We start from the raw sequence: 20,037 nt of genomic DNA on the forward strand, positions 1-20,037 counted from the left end.
GGATATACAATCATAACTGGATCCCAAATGATGATATATGCTACTTTGGTGGCTGATGGGATTTTTTCCTTTATGTTATGAGACTATCTCTAACGTTAGTAATTTGCTCTGTTGTTCTTTGTAGTGCTCAGCTTGTTGAGAATCAACAGATGCCAGATTCCGAGAGCAGGCTGAGGTGGTAGGGGTGGTGGGGGTGACTGGTGCGGAGATGATGCTGAGGTGATACTGAATGATACTCCGGTCTTTCTGAGTGATGATGATGTGGTGGTGTACTAGTGCAAAGGCAATGCTGAGTGATACTGATGTGGTGCTGAGTGATGCTGTGGTGACCCTGAGTGATGCTGTGGTGGCGCTGAGTGATGCTGTGGTGGCGCTGAGTGATGCTGTGGTGGTTCTGAGTAATGCTGTGGTGGTTCTGAGTGATGCTGTGGTGGCGCTGAGTGATGCTGTGGTGGCGCTGAGTGATGCTGTGGTGGCGCTGAGTGATGCTGTGGTGGCGCTGAGTGATGCTGTGGTGGCGCTGAGTGATGCTGTGGTGGCGCGGAGTGATGCTGTGGTGGCGCGGAGTGATGCTGTGGTGGCGCGGAGTCATGCTGTGGTGGCGCTGAGTGATGCTGTGGTGGCGCTGAGTGATGCTGTGGTGGCGCTGAGTGATGCTGTGGTGGCGCTGAGTGATGCTGTGGTGGCGCTGAGTGATGCTGTGATGGCGCTGAGTGATGCTGTGGTGGCGCTGAGTGATGATGAGTGATGCTGTGGTGGTGCTGAGTGATGCTGTGGGGGTCCTGAGTGATGCTGTGGGGGCCCTGAGTGATGCTGTGGTGGCCCTGAGTGATGCTGTGGTGGCCCTGAGTGATGCTGTGGTGGCCCTGAGTGATGCTGTGGTGGCCCTGAGTGATGCTGTGGTGGCCCTGAGTGATGCTGTGGTGGCCCTGAGTGATGCTGTGGTGGTGCTGAGTGATGCTGTGGTGGTGCTGAGTGATGCTGTGGTGCGCTGAGTTCGTTACACTGTGCTTAAAAACTGTTGTGTAAGGGGAGCTGATTTCCATGTGAAGCGCTATAATGCCCTTGGTTCAAGTTTGTGCTATAATTATGCGGGAAAGGCAAGCGGGTGTGGCCTAATGTAATGTAATCGGACAATATCAGATGAAAGCACTACGTATTCACTGCTCAGGGAGTGCTTCTTCATATGACAAATCTCCTAACATCACACCCTTTGCGGATAGGGCTGCGGATGTTAGAACTGGGTAACTAGGTTAGAATCTCGGCTCAGGCGCAGCATTTTGTGATTCCGTGCAAATCACTTCTTTACACTGTGCTTAAAAACTGTTGTGTAAGGGGAGCTGATTTCTGTGTGAAGCGCTATAATGCCCTTGGTTCAAGTTTGCGCTATAATTATGCGGGACAGGCAAGCGGGTGTGGCCTAATGTAATGTAATCGGACAATATTAGGTGAAAACACTACGTATTCACAGCTCAGAGAGTGCTTCTTCTTATGACAAATCTCCTAATATCACACCCATTGCGGCTAGGGCTGCGGATGTTAGAACTGGGTAACTAGGTTAGAATCTCGGCTCAGGCGCAGCATCTTGTGATTCCGTGCAAATCGCTTTGTTACTCTGTGCTTAAAAACTGTTGTGTAAGGGGAGCTGATTTCTGTGTGAAGCGCTATAATGCCCTTGGTTCAAGTTTGCGCTATAATTATACGGGAGAGGCAAGCAGGTGTGGCCTAATGTAATGTAATCGGACAATATTAGGTGAAAACACTACGTATTCACAGCTCAGAGAGTGCTTCTTCTTATGACAAATCTCCTAATATCACACCCTTTGCGGCTAGGGCTGTGGATGTTAGAACTGGGTAACTAAGTTAGAATCTCTGCTCAGGCGCAGCATCTTGTGATTCCGTGCAAATCGCTTCATTACACTGTGCTTAAAAACTGTTGTGTAAGGGGAGCTGATTTCTGTGTGAAGCGCTATAATGCCCTTGGTTCAAGTTTGCGCTATAATTATGGGGGCAGGCAAATGGGTGTGGCCTAATGTAATGTAATCGGACAATATCAGGTGAAAGCACTTAGCCCGGGAGTTGTGTGCGCGCGCGTGCGTGCTAAGAGGAAATAAAGAAACAAGCGCACGCGCCTCGCTCTAAAAGTAAAAAAAAAAAAAAAAGTGTCGGCAAAAGTTTAAGCGTTTCCCTTGCGGGAGGGAGCAGCGCCAGGAGCCATAATTGCTAACACATGGCGCCAAAGCTCGCTCCAGCAAGGGAATCACCAAGCGTACACGTGTTGCCATTGAAAGCAATGCAACGCGTGCACGTTTTTAGGGCGAAAAGTGAAGCGATTCCAAAACGTCTTTTTCCTACGCAGCGCAAGTAATGCTTTTAGGCGTAAACATATTTTCAAGAAAGGATCCTGGTTATTTCTGATGGTGTTGGTCCAGCTTGAAAGAGAAGAGATTGGACAACATTTTTAAATGTTTACCTGATTTGGGATGTTACAGTACCCGGGCAGATGCTCTAAGGATACTAAAGGTGATCATCTTCACAATCCACTCTCTTAACTCTCTATTACAATGGAGTGAGATCATAAAAAAGGTTTTATCCAAAAATTTCTTCAAAGAATGATGTAGCTGAAATAAAACAATACCTTAAAGGAGAGGTAATAAAGCGTAAAAAACCCTTATCTGTTCTCAGCAAAATCTCAATATCACTAAACAAGTAAAGCCAATAGAAAGTAAGTCAAAATATAGAACGTGAGAAGAAATTAAATGAGAGTGGGTGTGTGGCATGTTGAAAATGGAGTGCTGGAAGTGTTGCTACTCAGAGCACATTGCATTGCAACATTACTCGCCTTTTATAGGAACTCCATTTGGCAGTTCCTGAACTAGATCAAACATTATATTTGCCCTGGGAAAATCTAATCTATCAGTAGGAGTACAATTTAACCATTATAACCCATTAGAGATTGTTGTCTTGTGCAAACACTCGCTACTGCTCTCTCTCATCCCTGCTGGCAGTGAGATTCTGAATTGAAGAATGTGTTCCATTTATGGAAAACAAAAAATAGTATGCTCTAGGAAAGTGCTAGAGCTAGCTCCCACAATCAATCATATGGTACAGCAACACGCGGACACCCACTCTGAATAGCCCCTGATGACTGCCCAGAAGGCAAGTCAGTGTCCTAGCAGTAGAAGCACTCTTGTAATGCTTGTTTACTAGAAGCGGATGCCTTAGTGGGAGATGGTTGTCACCATTGGGAAAAGGGGCAGAATGTTAAGTGCAAGATGACAGTACCAATGGTTTAAGAAAACAGATATGGTTATAAAGACAAAATTACACATTAAACAGATGATTTAATACATTGCTAGTGCATCAAATGCAATTTCCTTCTAAATGTTGTACTGTAACACATGATAATTGCCATATACTGGAAGCTCGGTTACAATAAAGTTAAAGTTTTAAGTTTCAGACTTTGGTTTATAATGAACCTTTTTACACATTTATTAAGTGTCTCGCAATTACCCATGTATGTGCAAGTATAAAATGCTTGTGATTGTCATCAAATTCCTAAAAATAAACAAATGTGTTATAAATAAATACACATTTCTTAATGGGATACAAATTCATTAAATCAATAAAACAGGGAATTGTTTTCGCACAAAACACCAGTAGTCCATATGCTTATAATGTCTGAATGTATAGCTTCCAGAAAAGAGGGGTGAAATCAGGCAAGCTTTCACGTCTTGGAATTCTCTCGTCATGGTCACATAGGTCAATTAGTGGTTAATTTGTCTACTTCCTACCTTGAGCTCTTTATTGTGTATATATTTTCTGTGGTATCTTAACCAGTACTTGATGATGTTACTGGGTTGGATATGTATGGGCATTATGATGAGGTCTGTCTTGTAATATTAAATACAGGGACATGCTGATCTACAGCTTTGTAGGACGCTGGCTCTGTATATAGTGTACTAAAATAAAGTACACCTTGCAGAGAGTTAGGTGAGACTCAGATTAGTATACAGAGGCAAAAGTAGACAATACTAAAACTCTATTTGTGGTAGTGTGGCTGAGCAGTTAGGCTTAGCAGAGGGTAGTGATAAGCATGTGTTCTACTCACAACATGAGACTCACACTCAAGAATAAATCTGAGACCAATTTATAATAATAACGCCAATTTTATGTAACTTTTCAGATCAAGAAATTTGTTCTACAGTAAGTACTTACTAAAATAGCAATTTCCAAAGTTTGCGAAATGAATTACTTTTGTGTGGAATTATGCACCATTGAAATCAATTCGAAAAATAGAAAAATGCATATAAAATCACACTGTTGGATCTCAGGGTTCACCTTTGGGATATAGGTAAGTAGCAAGGCCAGGCCCAGTGTTCCACCTGCAGAGCCCAGATTTGTCTGGGTGCAGAGTGCTGAGGTCACTGATAGCTGGTGCGCTACGCAGAAGAGGGCCCCTTAAACACATTGCACAAAGGGACTTAAAGGAAAGTATGAGGGGTTCCACGCAAGGGAGCATGTTGCAAGGGCCTCAGGACCACAGAGCAGATAGGTCAGTCAGATGGTGCCTGTCAAGATGTCCTTGTGCTCAGGAGAAGGCAGCTTGGAGAGACGACTCCTGGACAGTTGGGCCACCCAAAAAGTGGGTCTCAGGGGTCTCGACGTCCCTTGACAGGTGCTTGCTTTCTGGTTAATGGAAGTCCAGATTGGACTCTTCGTCTTGATGAATGCTGCAGAGGGTCTGGGACCCTGGGTATTGGTGCAGACCAGCTCCAGTAGGGCCTGGTGTCTCCAAACTTAGCAGGTAGACAGATCTGTTCCCCTGGTGCTAGTATATCACTTTTGGTTTGAGTGCTGAGTTGAAGTCGCCGGGGAGCAGTAAGTCGGTAAACCTGGATTCTGTGGTTTGGTGCCTGATGCTGCAGGAATGCAGTACCGCCACTCCAAGGGAGTTCTTTGGTGATTTGTAGAAGGCTGTTGGAACTCTGGGGTTCTTGGAGGCCTCACAGTTGCAGGACAAGACAGCACACCATGATTGTTGAGTCCTTAAGGAAGCAGGGAAGGATTTGGCGCCAGTTTTCTGCAGCAGTACTTCAGTCCTCGGGTCAGCAGCTCTTCTTAGTCCTTTTCTTAGTCCTTTTCTTCTCTGTGTCCATTGAATAAGTTCAAGGTGCAAGGATGTCACCTAAGTACTAAAATTAGGGGCATTAGAGGGGGTGGCAGTTAGTAGCCAATGTGCTACCTACCTTTAGAGTGTGCACCCTCTATGTGACAACGTCCTGTGGGAAGGGACACTATCCTGATCTAATGAGCTAATTCTCTCACAAATCAAGATGGAAGGAAATGAAAAGTGGGCTTCACATCACCTGCCCCGCCTTTGGGGGGTACTGGCTGAATGGGGACCCTCCTCCTAATTTAAATAGTTTTCCCGCCTGTCCTCTTGTCATATGTGGAGCAGGAAAGGGGAGTTGCCATCCTCCACTATCTGGAGATTCCTGGGTCACATTTCAAGGCGGCATCACCTCTGAAGCTTCCTGCCCTGGAAGGCCATCCTGGCCTGTCGGAGGTGTGAAGCACCTCTGCCCAGTCAAGGCTTTGTTCCTGGCATCTGAGAGTGCTGGCTCTCACCCCATGAGGTCAGAAACATGTCTGGCTAAGAATAGTCAGAGACCACACCAGTGTTTGATAGGGTTTCAGGGGAGCCTCTAAATGGTCTCTTGTGTGCAATAAATGATATATCCAACACTGGCTTCAGCAAGGATGTATTGGGATGGGATGTTTATGTACCAAACATCTTAGGGTACAGTGAAGCCATCATGGTGCTAGGAAACTCGTAATGACAAGTATCTAGCCCATGCACACTCTATGGCTTCTCTGTGCACTTACAATATCCAAGAATGGACTTAGTATTGTGGGATCATATCTGCTCATGCAGATTTGTCCACACATGGGATATTGCGCACCCTGCCTTAGGGCTGCACAGGAAACATCCAAAACTAATATTGTCAAGTGCAGCAATGAAGCTATAATTGTACTTATATTTTTCAGTGTAACCTAAGATTGCACAAACCTCAACCTGGTGAGCATACATAAATCATTTGAACATTACTGCAAATAATGCCATCAGTACAGTGGCTTCTCAATGTTGCTTGCTGAAATTCATTTTAATTTCCACCTGACCTGTAAAATAATTTGACACTTTAAAGTGATTGTCAATTCAGGCAAATGTCTGGTAAATAGGGATCCTTGCCCTCTCTATCATGAGTGACAGAATTGATCTTCATTGAAGATCTACAAGATATGATTTTTTGTGGTCTGGCGTTTATCTTGACTAAATCTAATGGCCTTTATCATCCTTAAATGACAGTGAGTATCATGCACCATAAGTATCTCCTTCATGTTGACGAGCTTTCTGATTTCGATATAAGATAGCAGCATGTTCCTTTTGGCCATGGATCTCTAAATTAAGTACATTGCATTCTTTCAATGGTTCTGCGTTGCTGTTATGTCCTTGAGGAGGATCTCATCACCCTACTGATTTAGATGTTGGTGTTTCTTAGAAATGGGGTCTCTAGTTGTCCATGGTTGTACCCTTTCAAAGTAGGGACCCTCACTCTAGTCAGGGTAAGGGAGTCACACAACTAAGATAACCATGCTCACCCCCTTGGTAGCTTGGCACAAGCAGTCAGGCTTATCTCAGAGACAATGCGTAAAGCATTTGTACATACACACACAGTAACATAGTGAAAGCAGTTCAAAAGGAGTCCACATCACTTTAGAAATATAGCCAATATTTATCTGAATCAAACAGGAACAAAACAACAAAAATCAAACATACACAAGTCAAGATATCAGTTTTCAAAGATTAAGCAAGTTTAGTCCATAGAAATCAATGGATGCATTTCTTTTAACACAAAGTAACTTGGATGCGTCAAAAATCAAAGATGAGGATGGTGCAGGGGAGGTGAGGAGTCAGAAAAGCACAGTGATGTGTTGGTTCCTTACTCCACAGGGGAGGTGATGCATCAGTTCCTTACTACTGGGGAGGGGTGATGCGTCTGTTCCTTACTGCTAGTCAGGGGAGGTGATGCGTCAGTTCCTTACTGTCAGGGAGGTGATGCGTCGGTTCCATACTGGAAGGGGAGGTGATTTTGTCGATCTCTGGACACATAGCCTTGGTTCCTTCCTGTGGGGTAACATCAATAAAGAGACTGAATTGGGGACTATGTGTTAAAAATCCAAATGCACAGCGTCGATATGATGGCAGCGATGCAGGTCCTGCGTCTATTTCACAGCCACGAAGCAGGCGCTGCTTCGAATCTTCAGCGGCAAAGCAGGCACTGTGTCAGTCAGAGGGGGTGCCCCGGACGTCAGTGACATGGAGCTCGAGACTCACGCTGCAGCAATTTATTTTTTAGCTGCAAAGCAGGTGCTGCGTCGAGAAAACAGTCACAGAGTCGGTGTGTTGATTTTCTCACCAGGTTACACTTCCTGGGGCCCAGGAAATTAATTTGGCACCATTTGGCAAATCAGGGTTCTCAGCAAAAGAACCCAGGCACTGGTAGGCCCTGAGACTCCTTCACAGGAGGCAAGCATGCACAAGCCCTTAGAGAACCTTGGAAGCTGGATATAGAAAGCGAAGTCCAGTCCTTTCACTCCCAGGACAGAAGCAGTAAGCGGAAGGCCAGCACAACAAAGCAACAGGCAGAGTAGCAGTCCATCTTACAACAAACAGCTCTTCCTGGTGGAATGTCCTCAGTCAAGATGTGTTCTGATTTTGGGGTGTCAGAGATCCAGTACTTATACCCCTTTCTGCCTTTGAAGTAGACAAACTTCAAAGGAAATAAGCTGTACTGCGCAAGACCCAGCCTCTCCCTGACCTATATGCAGACACACTACAGGTTGATAGAGACAGCTTTGTGTTAGGACAGGCACAACCCTATTCAGGTGTCGGTGCCATCACCTCAGCCCCCTTTTTGTGACTGAGTAGAGTGAATGCACAGGAGCCCAACTGTCAGCCAACCCAGATGCGTATTCTACAGACGGGCAGAGGCACAGAGTGGTTGAGCAAGTAAAAGCCTACTTTCTAAAAGTGCCATTTTCAAACACGCAATTTAAAAAACAACTTCACCAAAAGATATATTTTAAATTGTGAGTTCAGAGACACCAAACTCCAAATCTCTATCTGCTCCCAATGGGAAATTACACAAAAAATATATTTCAAGGTTACTCCCATGGTACCCTACGGCAGAGATAGTCCTTGCAATAGTAAAAAAAGAAAATAGCAGTATTTTCACCTTTATGACATATAAAACGCACCAGTACATGTACTACCTTTTAAATACACTGCACCTGCCCATGGGGCTGCCGTGGGCCTACCTTTGGCATGACTTACATATAGTAAAAGGGAATATTAGGGACTGGTAAGTGGATCCGCTTGCCAGATAGAAATGGCAGTTAAACACTACACACACAGACACTGCAGTGGCAGGTCTGAGACATGTTTACAGGGCTACTCATGGGTGAAACAATCAGTGATGCATACCCACTAGTGCAATAAGAACAACTGATGGACGGAATGCAAAGCAATGTCAAACATTGACCCCAGTACAGAGATATGGGGGCTAAATCCATTTTTTTTTTGCTCACTATGCCATTCCAGCTTTGACCGCGCTATATGCAAATTAGTCTTGACCCTGCTCCCCATGGGAACAGTCCAGCCCGAGCTACTAGGCCAAGTCCTCCCTGGACTGGATTCAAGCATCCAGTGACATGGAGTACACATGCATGTGTGGCATACAATCCCACTCGGGTGACAAATGCAAAAGGAATAATTAATGGACGGAATGCTGAACAATGTCAAACATTCACCTCAGTTATTCCTCTACTCTTTAACTGTGTTTTGGCATAAGCCCTTGCTGCAAGCAGGCACCATCCGCTTTCCAGATTCATAGATAGAGAACCTGAAAGAAGAGGCTCCAGATGCTGCCCACTGCACCACAGATGATCACTATTTTTTCCACCAAGAATCCTCAACTGCAAGCTGCCTTCACAACACCAATGTCCATGGCAGCTTGGAAATGAAATCCATGTAGACTCCAATGGATGTTCCATATGTTTGTGCGTCACTAGTGATGCGAAAAGCATTTTCTGCTTTTACCTCCACTAGGAGACTCAAATTTGGCACAGCATATAAACTGCAAGTCACTAAATCTGTTTTGGGATGATGGAAGTCCTCTAAAATGTGATCGTTTCAGAATTAAAACTCCTTTCCAAATTTGAACAGTACATAGAGACTCCTATTATTTTTCTCGTGCAACACATCATTAAAAGATAAAAACTGTAAAGAGAGACTGAGTTTGTAAGGGATTAGACATCAGGAAACAATTTTGCAGCTGTGCCCTTAATCTGACCCTAAGCACTGTGTTGTATGCATCCTATTCGGGAGTCTTCACACCACCTAGTTTTTAACACCTGATTACACCTACAAATATAAGATCATTCATTCATATCACCTTTACAAATAGTGTAGGTTGTGTCTTCAGACTTATTGAGACTTTAAAATATTCACTGACCTCCACGACCTCTACTTCTGCCTTTCCAAGTTCACCTTTTCCCATATTCGGATCTCTTCTTAATCTCTTGCCACAATCCTAACTATCAAGCAGCATGCAATATCAAACATCTTCACCCAGTATAAAATGTGTGAATCATATTCACCACACATTCTTTGAAACATTCTTCTCTACAAAATTTCAAATCATCAGGGTGTCCCTCTTCTCGCTCGCTCCCACATTCACCAACCCATTCCAATTAATGCCTTTCTTCCTCTCCTCTAGAAACAGTTTTTCCTGCCACACAGAATTTAGAAACATGTTGTAGGTTTATGCACCTTCTTAATCTTTCAGCACATTTGTTACTCTCATTATAACTTCTTCCCACTCCATATTACTCAGTCATGTTAACATTTTTCAAGTCAATAAACTTTTATTCGACTTTAGATAAAAAATCATACAAGTGTGCATGTCATAAAATAGCAACTCTTTTACAAACTAAACATACATAAATTACTAATACATCAGCTGCTCATTTAGATTTAAAAATAGACAGGAACACTTAAAACAATCAATTACCAAATAAGGCAATAAATAAAATTGCCATCATAAAATAACAGAGACCTAAAGACACAATTTTAGTGACTTTCATTAAGAACGGCAGACCTAAAACAAGAAACAAAAAAACACAGTTTACACAGTTTAGGGGTAGCTAAAAGTTGTAGATAGAGCTATGCAGGTCTAATCTGACTATATTTTCAAGAGTTAAAAGGGGCCTTAGTTATTTATGGCGAAGTGTGGAGAACTTCAGCCAAATCAGGACTATATGCATTGAAATGTTATCACAACTACAGAGAGGCAGATTATATGGTTTAAACCAACCCCCTTTAAAGAGCATGAGCTGGTGGAATATATCCAGCCTCAAATATGTCAAGAGACGGTGATACTGGTTAGGCATGTTCAAAGGAATGTAAGGCTCAATTCCAGCAACAGATTTGACCATAATGTACCAGCGCATAGACTGCTTTAGTAAAACAGTATTCTCACGTTTGGCTGCCACCATCTGAGAGGAAGCCTGCTTAACCCAAGTAATATCATTTTTCACTATGCCCCTGGGATTGGTAAACAAACCTGGTCCCCCTAATTCATTAAAAGAATTCCTAATGTATTGGAGCCATGGGATCTGTGCTACATTGTCTGACAGACAATCATACAGTATAAGCCTATTTAAATGTGCTTAGTATTTATACCGTACAGAACACCACAGTAAAAGCAGGCAGATACGTATAAGATCTGCAATAAGACATGCTCAATTCTTAATGAATAATTTCATCAGGAATTCCCTGACCCACTGCCAGTAAACTCCACTAAACCTTGTTTTCAATCACCTGCACTTGATCAGTAGAGGCGTACCCCCAAATCTCACAGCCAAAGGTGGGAGACAGAATGCATTTAGCCATATATATATATATATATACATCTAGCATGGGTTCTGGGGGCTTATTGTCAATACAGCTAGCAAAATCATGTAGTCTGAAATTGCCCTTTGTAAAACCGCCCCATCCTTCTTAATTAGTGGTTTCCAGCTAAGACCGGAGTTGAGTAAAAATCACAAGTTTGAAAAATGTTTCTCTCTCGTTAAAACCTGCCCCAGTGCTGTCAGATTACAGGATTTTGTGTTCATGGGGCCTACCACCATAAAATGTGATTTTTAAAAATCTGTAGATAAATCCATACTGTTTATAAAAACAATACATGAGTCTAAAATTTGTTGAAGGCTCCTGGCTGTACGTGCAATTAAAACGGCATCATCGGCGACTAAAAGCACTGGGATCGCTCTCCCACCAACCCTGGGAACATCACGGCCGATTTTTGATAGCACGCCCTCCATTCGAATTATATACATAGTACATTTTAAAAAAAAATGCAAGAATGCAACCCTGGCGAACGTCTTTTTAAATCGAAAGGTTGAGTACATTCATTGTTGTGTCCAGAGCTGACCACCCCTGCTAGGTCGTTATGGAGGGCTCTCATGAAAGTGACATTTGCCTGCCCAGTTGAGAGCTTATCTCTATTAACTTTGTCAAAGGCTGAGATGAGGTCCATAAAGGCCAGATGAACAGAAGTCCCTTTGGCTTCAATGTATTTGGAAATTAGGAGACGTAAATTTAGATTCTGCTCACCTGTGCCTTTACCAGACCTAAAGCCATATTGTACATTGGAAAACAAATTCTTCTCATTTGCCCTGGTAGTTAATCTCTCCAAGACCACTCTCCCTATAATCTTAACTTAAACATCAACTAAGGAGATTGGTCTATAACAGGGAGGGTCTGATCTATCTCTTTTTTTATGTATGGGTACTATTACTGATCGTTTTCAGGCCTCTAGATATGGGCCTCTCATGGCTGCATTTAATGAAGTGTGATGACAGGAGCCCAAAGGCCCACTAACGATTTAAACTGGTCACCGGGGACCCGATTAGCGCCAAGCGCCTTGCCCAGGAGTAAGGATAAAATTGCATCTTTTACTTCCTCCCATTGGAATGTAGACCTATTGGCATTGAAAGTGGAGTGCAGCAAGGACCCCTCACAGTCGTAGAGGGCAGAGAAGTTGGCCACCCAGGCCTGGGCCTATACAGTGCCCCCTGGTTCGACTAACAATCTTCTTTTTTTTTTTAAATGATGGTTCTACCCCCCCCCCACTTGGTGCTATCCTTCAGTTTACTGGCTACCACCAAGTCACACCACAACTCCTTCTTTAGCTGCAGCTTTCTATTGTCAAGTGCACCCTTATAGACCTCCTCCCTCTCTTGTGATACACTTTTTAAAGTCATCATGAGCTCCTTCTCAGCCCTGATACAATTATTGTCAAACCATCTTAGGGCTTGGGGGGTACCTGCTAATCCTGGCTTGGTAAGGACTGAGTTTATATATTCACAGATGGAGTTAAAGGCTTTGGGGATGTGAGCATCTGTGGCTTGATCATCAAGACAGGTTCTAAAATCCTCCCGACACGACTTTAACATGTCCGCATTAAATTCCTCAGGAACTAATTTACCCCATTTGATCCTGCGTCCCTTGTCTTTGGTGGAGATTTCAGTTTTGTAAAGGTTGCTTATCCCCAGACCCTTTGTTTCCCATCAAAAAGTAGTGATCAGAGGATCAGGATCGCTATAAGGATCCCATTCCAGTGAAAACTAAGGGAGGGAAAAAAGCCCTGGACACAGAATTTAATCAATAATAGACCCTTACCCAGGGCCCTTAAATGTGGTAAAACTCTCCGTCCGGTCAAGAGCTCTTTTGGAGAACAGATTGATTAGATTAAAGGTACTTACAAGTCGTTTAACAAGTCCCCTTGAACGGCATGCTTAACTTGGACTAGTTCCAAGGGAAGACCCTTGGAATCTTCGGGATCATACAGATAGCAATCCCTAGAAAGGTAAAGGTTAAAATCCCCTGTTATGAAAAATATAACCTGGTGGGCGAAGGAAGAGAGAAACCTTCCAGAAACTTTCCTACTTCAGCCAAGACATTTATGTTCTCTTTTCCATGAATGGGATTATAAATATTAATTTAGTGAATGGTTAGGTGACAGTGAAAAGACAATAGGACTCCAAGAAAACATGTGGAATTAGAGGGAATCACTTTGATATTACTGTCCAAATCTGATTTAATAAATGTGACCAAACCCCCTCAGGCTCAACCATTAGAAGATGGGATGTCATTTGCACTAAAAGTTACATTGCTGTCTAAATGTTATTCCCCTTGGAGTTCCACTTTTCCTGTAAATCAATAATGTCATGTTATTTATGAAAACCTATCAGCTTTGGGGTCCCCTGATTTGCCCCTAACCCCCCCCCCCCCTTTAAAATATTTCATCTAATCTGGATGTATTATCTCACTACAATTATGGTGGCAAAAATGACTCGATTTAAGCTGAAAATACAGAAGCATTCTTTTCTTAGTTGACTCTATAAAGGGAAGAATGTGGGAATTTCTCATTAACTACCTATCTGTTCCAAAGTGTCTTGCATTTTCGTAAAACCCTATTCAATATTCAACTTTCTACAGTGTGTTCTCATGGTTCATTAACATTTGGAATGTTATGGCAGTCATTTATGAATCTTTATATATTAAATGTTTGTTTTAGTTTGAATGCTCAGACCATTTTACAAATTCATTAGAACATGCACCCATGTCTTTCTTAGTGTGCCTCTTCCAGTTCACAGTTTGCTTTGCTGACAATTGTTAATTACATATTTTATTTATCAGTAGTATGTATTCGATTTATCTCCCAGACATTTGTATTCTTGCTGTTGAACAATCCCGCAACAGGTTAATATTTTCTTACAAGATGCAATCAAGACTACATTCTAGATTTCAAAAAAACACAACTGCAATGCAGACCAAATCTCTGTGGTTGTGTCTGAAATGTATCTTGTCCTTTTTATTGAAGAACCATTTCGGCACAGGAAGCGTATTGGCTCACAATAGGCAACTTGAGAAAAAAAACTGTTGTTCCTCATGTGAATTGAAAGAGCGCATAAGCTAGGCATACATTGAAATACAAGAATAGACTAACTCCAGGAGCCGGTCTTCGTCATCAAGCTGGAAGGATGTGCAATGCAGTTCTCCCCAGAGGCAAAATAATGTTGATTCATTGACAGTACCCCTCTTCTTCAAAACTCTCATCAATACCAAAGAGAAATCTCAGATGTCCTGGACCAGCTTTCACTTGGGCAAAATAAACTGCTACCTTCCTAACTCAAACTTTGGACATCACATTTAAACCATGGTCCTCCTTCATCGGACAGTGGACAATTACTACTCATTGGCATTTTCACTTCACACTTGCCCCAAAGCACCAAGCACTAGGCTTGTGAAAGAGCTGCATCCTCGTTAGTCCAGAAATCGTCAGAAGAATTAGTGGTTTTAGATTTTTTCTGCAGGTAAGAAGAATGAATTTCTTTTTGATCTAGAGGCGGGGTGTTCAAAACAGTAGTAATGGCACCAGTGAAAGACTGATTTTGTATAGGCTTGGTTCTTAATTTACATACTTGAATTAGCAGTGCGTTTCTGCATATGATGCAAGTAACATCACTTGAAATTGAGAGCAGTTCCACTAAACAAAGATAGTTGTAATGGTTGACTGTGTAAATGGGCATTTGTATTTGACCTGGCCATGATTTGCAACCAATAGATGTCATACTATATGGGATTGAGCAGATCAAGTATTTCCTGGAGGTGGGGCTCGTTTGGCCACTGAGTGCGGTATTGCTGTGGGTGGTGAAATAGTTCACTGTGGGTACCACCATGTGTATCATTAAAAAAATGCAGTCTAGCTACCACTATAGTAGGTCTTGCTGTTTTAACTATTCTGAGGGGTGGATATACATTTGATTAATTTATGAGGAATAGAAATTAGCCAAATTTAACACCCTGTTAATATGAAGGGTCAAGAGTGACATAAAGTCACTTATGAGTTCACAGAAAATGAGATGCACACCGGTCTACTCCATTGTTTTTCTTCATTAACATTCAACCAATTTCAGCATTTTGGCGTGCAAAACTTTCTCCGCTCTCGTCTCGTTGCGCTGCAACAATAACAACTTCAAGAGGGTCCCTGTTACGGTTCCAAAAAGCTGCACAGCCGTGTAATTGATTAAATCCAATGAATCAAATTTATTTCATTTTTCTTTGCTTTAACGTTTTACTCCTTACACTTTCACCATACTTTTCACCTTGGTTCAATTCATTTTATTCAATGTATTACTTTCCGTATTCCAAAGAGCACTCAGAAGCATGGGGTTTATTCCATGTCATGATTTATTGTCAACAATCCAATGCATTTCGGGAGAAACCCTCCCTTCGTCAGGGACATCTAAAAGTATAAACAAATACATATCTTTAAACGCTTTATGCCAGTATTAATTACCAATATACTATAACCTCACAAATTGCATTTATCAGTCATTCACATGCCACTAATCATTAACATTTGCTGCACTTTTATATTGGATGCATTAAAAAGCCGTTCGGTATTCACTTTTGTTTAATAGCTGTTTTGGTGCACCCTTAATTCACCCCCTAACTACCTTAAACAGAAAAGAAATCCCAAATTATCACAGTTCTATTACGGTCACATTTTTAAATCTGAACTTACCATGACATGTAGACAAATCATATTACTTAAAAATGCATTCCCGTTCGGCGACCTCTATCTAAAATGATAACCATTTTTTCATTTTCCTAGCATGCCGCAGCACGCAACTTCATTGTTCCAACAAGCTAGTTCGAAACTCTCTCATCCTTATATTAGTATTTGTTCCCGCCCTCCACAATGAACAACAGGTGGTACCCTATGAGAACCTCAATCTCTTTAACGCTCTCAATTTGGAGTTCCAGAATGAGGAACAATACTTTGTAAGGCTGTCTGAAATGATAGTTTATGGAAGAAAAAGGTGGTCTCTACAAATAGTTTTAATTTATCATATATTATGCACGTCCAACACCCCTATTTTCACATCAGGGTGGGCCAATTACTGTTCAGCCAACACGTGCTTCACCCTCTAGAATGTCATGCAGGACTGGGGCTTACTCAAGGCTTAGATGTAGGCTTCCAAAGCAGATTCTCTTAGTAGTTAGGCCTGTCATGTGAAAGTTTAAGGATTCTGACAAAATATCAGCATGAGGCGAATGTATGTTTTAGTTCCAATGGGTGTGTACATCGATTACAGGTTAAATCCATGATCGTGGAACAATGCGGTCTGGATGCTGCTGAGGAGTTCGCACAGATTGGCTGAACAAAAATTATCTTTCATGAAATGTTCTACTTTGAAAATGTACAAAAGTGCCAGTTTCAAAAGGTTCATGTACACTTTTACTAAGATGCTAGGCACCAACAAGTGCATTTCTCATTCTGTATTAAATTTTTAAAAAAAAACAGGTTTTAACTTCATGTGAACACATTCTGTAAAGACTGCAATCCACAAACACTCTCAAGTTAAAGCCCGAGTGGACATATTGCATTATAACAGGTTTTAATTGTTTCACAAGCATACCACCAAAATTACAACCGTTCCGATATTTTGTCAAAGCATAACACTGGGGTGGCTGTGGCTGTGAAAATATCAGCATTTAGTTTTTTTCAGCCCATTTTCAAAGATATCTGAGTTCTAATACTTGAAGTATTTTTCAAGCAGTCTTATCTAAGGAGTAGTTCTATAGAGTTATCACATTTAAGAACTTACACCCTCGGTACAATGTTCATTTGGAAACACTACATGTGTTAACAGATTTGACCTTTTGCAATTTAGCAGGCCCTCTCATTTCTTGTTGCTACCTAGCCGATGCTTTCATGCAGGATTTTTAAAGATACGTTGAATAGGATGGTACAGACAAATGGCAATGCACTGAAATGTACTTCTCTTTTTATATTTGACAGTTCCCCTTGGCCTTTACGCTAAGTTTCAGTCGTTGGATGTGTACGCACCCATGGATCTATCGGTTACAAGCCAACATGAATTCATCAGAGCTCACAGTGTCCGGAGACCTGATAACAAAGGGATCACGGGTGTTGGTGAGTGGATGGCATGCCTCGTTCTTGTGGTCCTTCCCTGGGTGCAGTCTAAGGGATTTACATGAATATGTGGCCATGTCGTCGTCATGCACAGATCAAATTTACCAGGAGATGGAATGTTTGTTTTAAACTTATGTCTTTGTATGAACTGAAGAAAAACATCTGTTCATATATTTAAAAGTATATGTAACTCACTGCAGTGAGTCACAAGTTGAGCGTACTGTATCTAACGTAAGTGAGGATAGAATTGTGAAAGAGTTCTGATTTGTCATTTTAGAAATGTTCTCTTGTATACATTTCATTATTTATGGATTAGTTTCACATTTTGAGGAGAAATAGTTGGTCAAATCTTTGGGCAGTATGGATTCTGTTCGAGCTCCTCCTACATTTACTCCATCCGTTGGGGAACCCTCTGTCAGTGGAAGACTGGAGGGATACTTTTGAAACTTATCTAGAGATTGGTTTGGGAGAATTCTCCTTGCCCAAATGCAAGTTAGTTTAATTTGACGGTAAGAAGGTTCTGTGGCGACTTTTTATTCCTCAGAGAGAGAGAACCATGCTGATGATGATATGGATCTGGAAGAGGATGATGATGAGTACTCCCAGGTAATCCATCTCTCAGAAGAGAACTACAAGGCAAAGTTGATTTTGGTTGTTATGTGACATACATTTTCTTCATGAAAACAGTCGCAAGGAGAAAATGTCAAACAAAGTCAATGTGTTATGCACTATGGCCTCCACATGTAGGTTCAGGGATTTATATGAGGAAATTATTGGTAATCAATTGGTCAAATGCAAATATGATACTAAAATTCAAGTAAACTGTTGAGTGGGTGCGAGGGAGTATTTGATAAAGTGATACAAATTACTAACATTAAAAAAAAAAAGGCAAAATATGTTAACTGGCTCAATTAGAGAGAAAGAGGATTCCGATACCATAAATGTTTTTCAAAAGATTAAAGAGCAGCATACCAGTAAAAACAAGTGTAAACTGGATGTAATTGTTGATGTTGGTAAGGGTAGAAGTAAAAAGGAAACCGAAGCTTCCTTTTTAAATGTAATCATTTTGGTAGTATTAGACACTTAGCTTTGTCAAATAGTTGCAATGAATGTACTTCTATAGGTGTAAAAAAAATAAGACACTTTTCACATATTTGTGAATCTGAGGGTGGAAAAGCGAGAAGTGTGAGCATATACATGAGAAGGATGATGCAGGGTCTAGTGAAGAGATTGAACTTTTATTGGCTTGTGTCAGTGATAAGTAGAATGAGGTTCAGAGTATAGGTGAATTTTATCATCCTCCTAGTTGAGTTATATGCATTTGTGATGTGGAATTGCAAGTTTAGCGGAATTCATGCTAACCATATTTGATAATTAATGAGAACAGTTAAAAAAAAATACAAGTTGTGAAATTGGAGAAGACCAATGTGAATCCTGTGGTATATTAAAGAGTGGAATTACTTATTATAGGCTATTTTGAGACTGAGATAACTTTCAAGAGTCAATATTCAAATGATACGGTGTATGTATTAAGACTGGGTATGAGTCTGTTAAGTTGGAAGGAACAGAGCTGGTTAGGAATCATGTTGAACCCTAATCACCCGCATTTGGTGCTGCTTGCATAAGATGTGGAAGAAAATGTTGTTCGATGGATAACTTAATTTCCGGATGTTTCCTCTGATAACCTGAAATGCTTGTGAGGGTTTTGTTATAATAGCATTGTGAAAGATAATGCCATACTGAAAGAACATAAAGTACAGAACGTGCCATTGGCTATGAGATCTACTTTACTAGTATTATTGAGCCAGCTAAATCTGCTGACTAGGTAACTCCTGTAGTCATACTATGGCAGCCTGATGGAAGAATATGAATGTAAACTGATCTTTGTGATTCAAGTAATGAAATTTGGGTAGATCAGCTCCCCATTCCCAACATTAATGAAATGTTAGTTAGTATAGGAATGAAGGGTGTTTACTACTCCTGATCTGTCTAATGCTTCTCACTGGATTAGACTGCATCCATCTTAAGTTAGATATTTTCAGAATTACATCCTTGTTCTCGCGAAAAGATCTGCATTACTATGATGTAGTGTTGAGTAAAGTACTTGATATTGTTAGTAGGCAGTATTGACGATTGGTATAAATAAATGCCAGTCTGATTGCCAAAAGTGGAATATGTAGGACATTTGATTTCAGGCAGCGGTATAAAGCCCAAAAGTATGTATTTTTCATGCAATTGAATGGTCGCCAAGTCCTACAAATAAAGAGCTGTTGCATTCTTTTCTTGGTACCACTGAATACTATGCCAATTTTGTGGAGCATTTTTCAGAGAAGGCAAGAGTTTTAAGAGCATTGTTTAATAAGAATGCTTTTTTCATGGTCTCAGAGTAGTGATGTTTTTGCACAATTCAAACAGGGCAGTGCACAGCTCCACCTCCCTATCCTGCCTTGGATGACCCATCCTGCCAACAACCAGCCCAACCCTTTTTAATGTCTATCTTGCCCCCTCGCCACTTTGCTAAAGAAACACGGAGTTGATATTTCGTATGCTGATGACACGCAGCTCGTGTTTTCCTTCAAAGCTTGTTCAGAGGCCGTCTTCTCAAACTTTAGGCAGTGTCTCTTGGACATCGCAACTTGGCTGTCAGCTAACTGCCTAAAGCTGAATACAGACAAAACAGAGGTGTTATTTTTCAACCAGCCCTCACCCCCACTAGCTCTTCTCTGGTGGCCTATAGAACTCAACCCTCCACCCCTTCCAGTCTCATCTGCTAGGAATCTAGGGTTTAAACTAGATACCTCCTTGTCATGTAAGACCCAAATAAGACAAGTCTCTTCATCCTGCTTTTGGAAAATGAAGGCCTTCCGGAGATTCCTCTACTTTCTACCAATGGATTGTAGAA

The 20,037-nt window shown here is 41.5% G+C and overlaps 1 protein-coding gene across 4 annotated transcripts in view; it reads left to right on the plus strand.

Annotated features, from left to right (window-relative positions):
• The window catches only part of PALD1 (phosphatase domain containing paladin 1), a 958,342-nt gene that overhangs the window by 570,900 nt on the left and 367,405 nt on the right, over positions 1-20,037 (plus strand). For all 4 annotated transcript variants that reach the window (XM_085603872.1, XM_085603871.1, XM_085603874.1 and 1 more), the window contains one exon: positions 17,001-17,135. In XM_085603872.1, coding sequence (XP_085459998.1) covers positions 17,001-17,135 — 135 coding nt within the window. The remainder of the gene's footprint in view (positions 1-17,000; positions 17,136-20,037) is intronic.

The sequence above is a fragment of the Triturus cristatus genome, chromosome 1_2, assembly GCF_964204655.1.
Source record: "Triturus cristatus chromosome 1_2, aTriCri1.1, whole genome shotgun sequence".
NCBI lineage: Eukaryota > Metazoa > Chordata > Amphibia > Caudata > Salamandridae > Triturus > Triturus cristatus.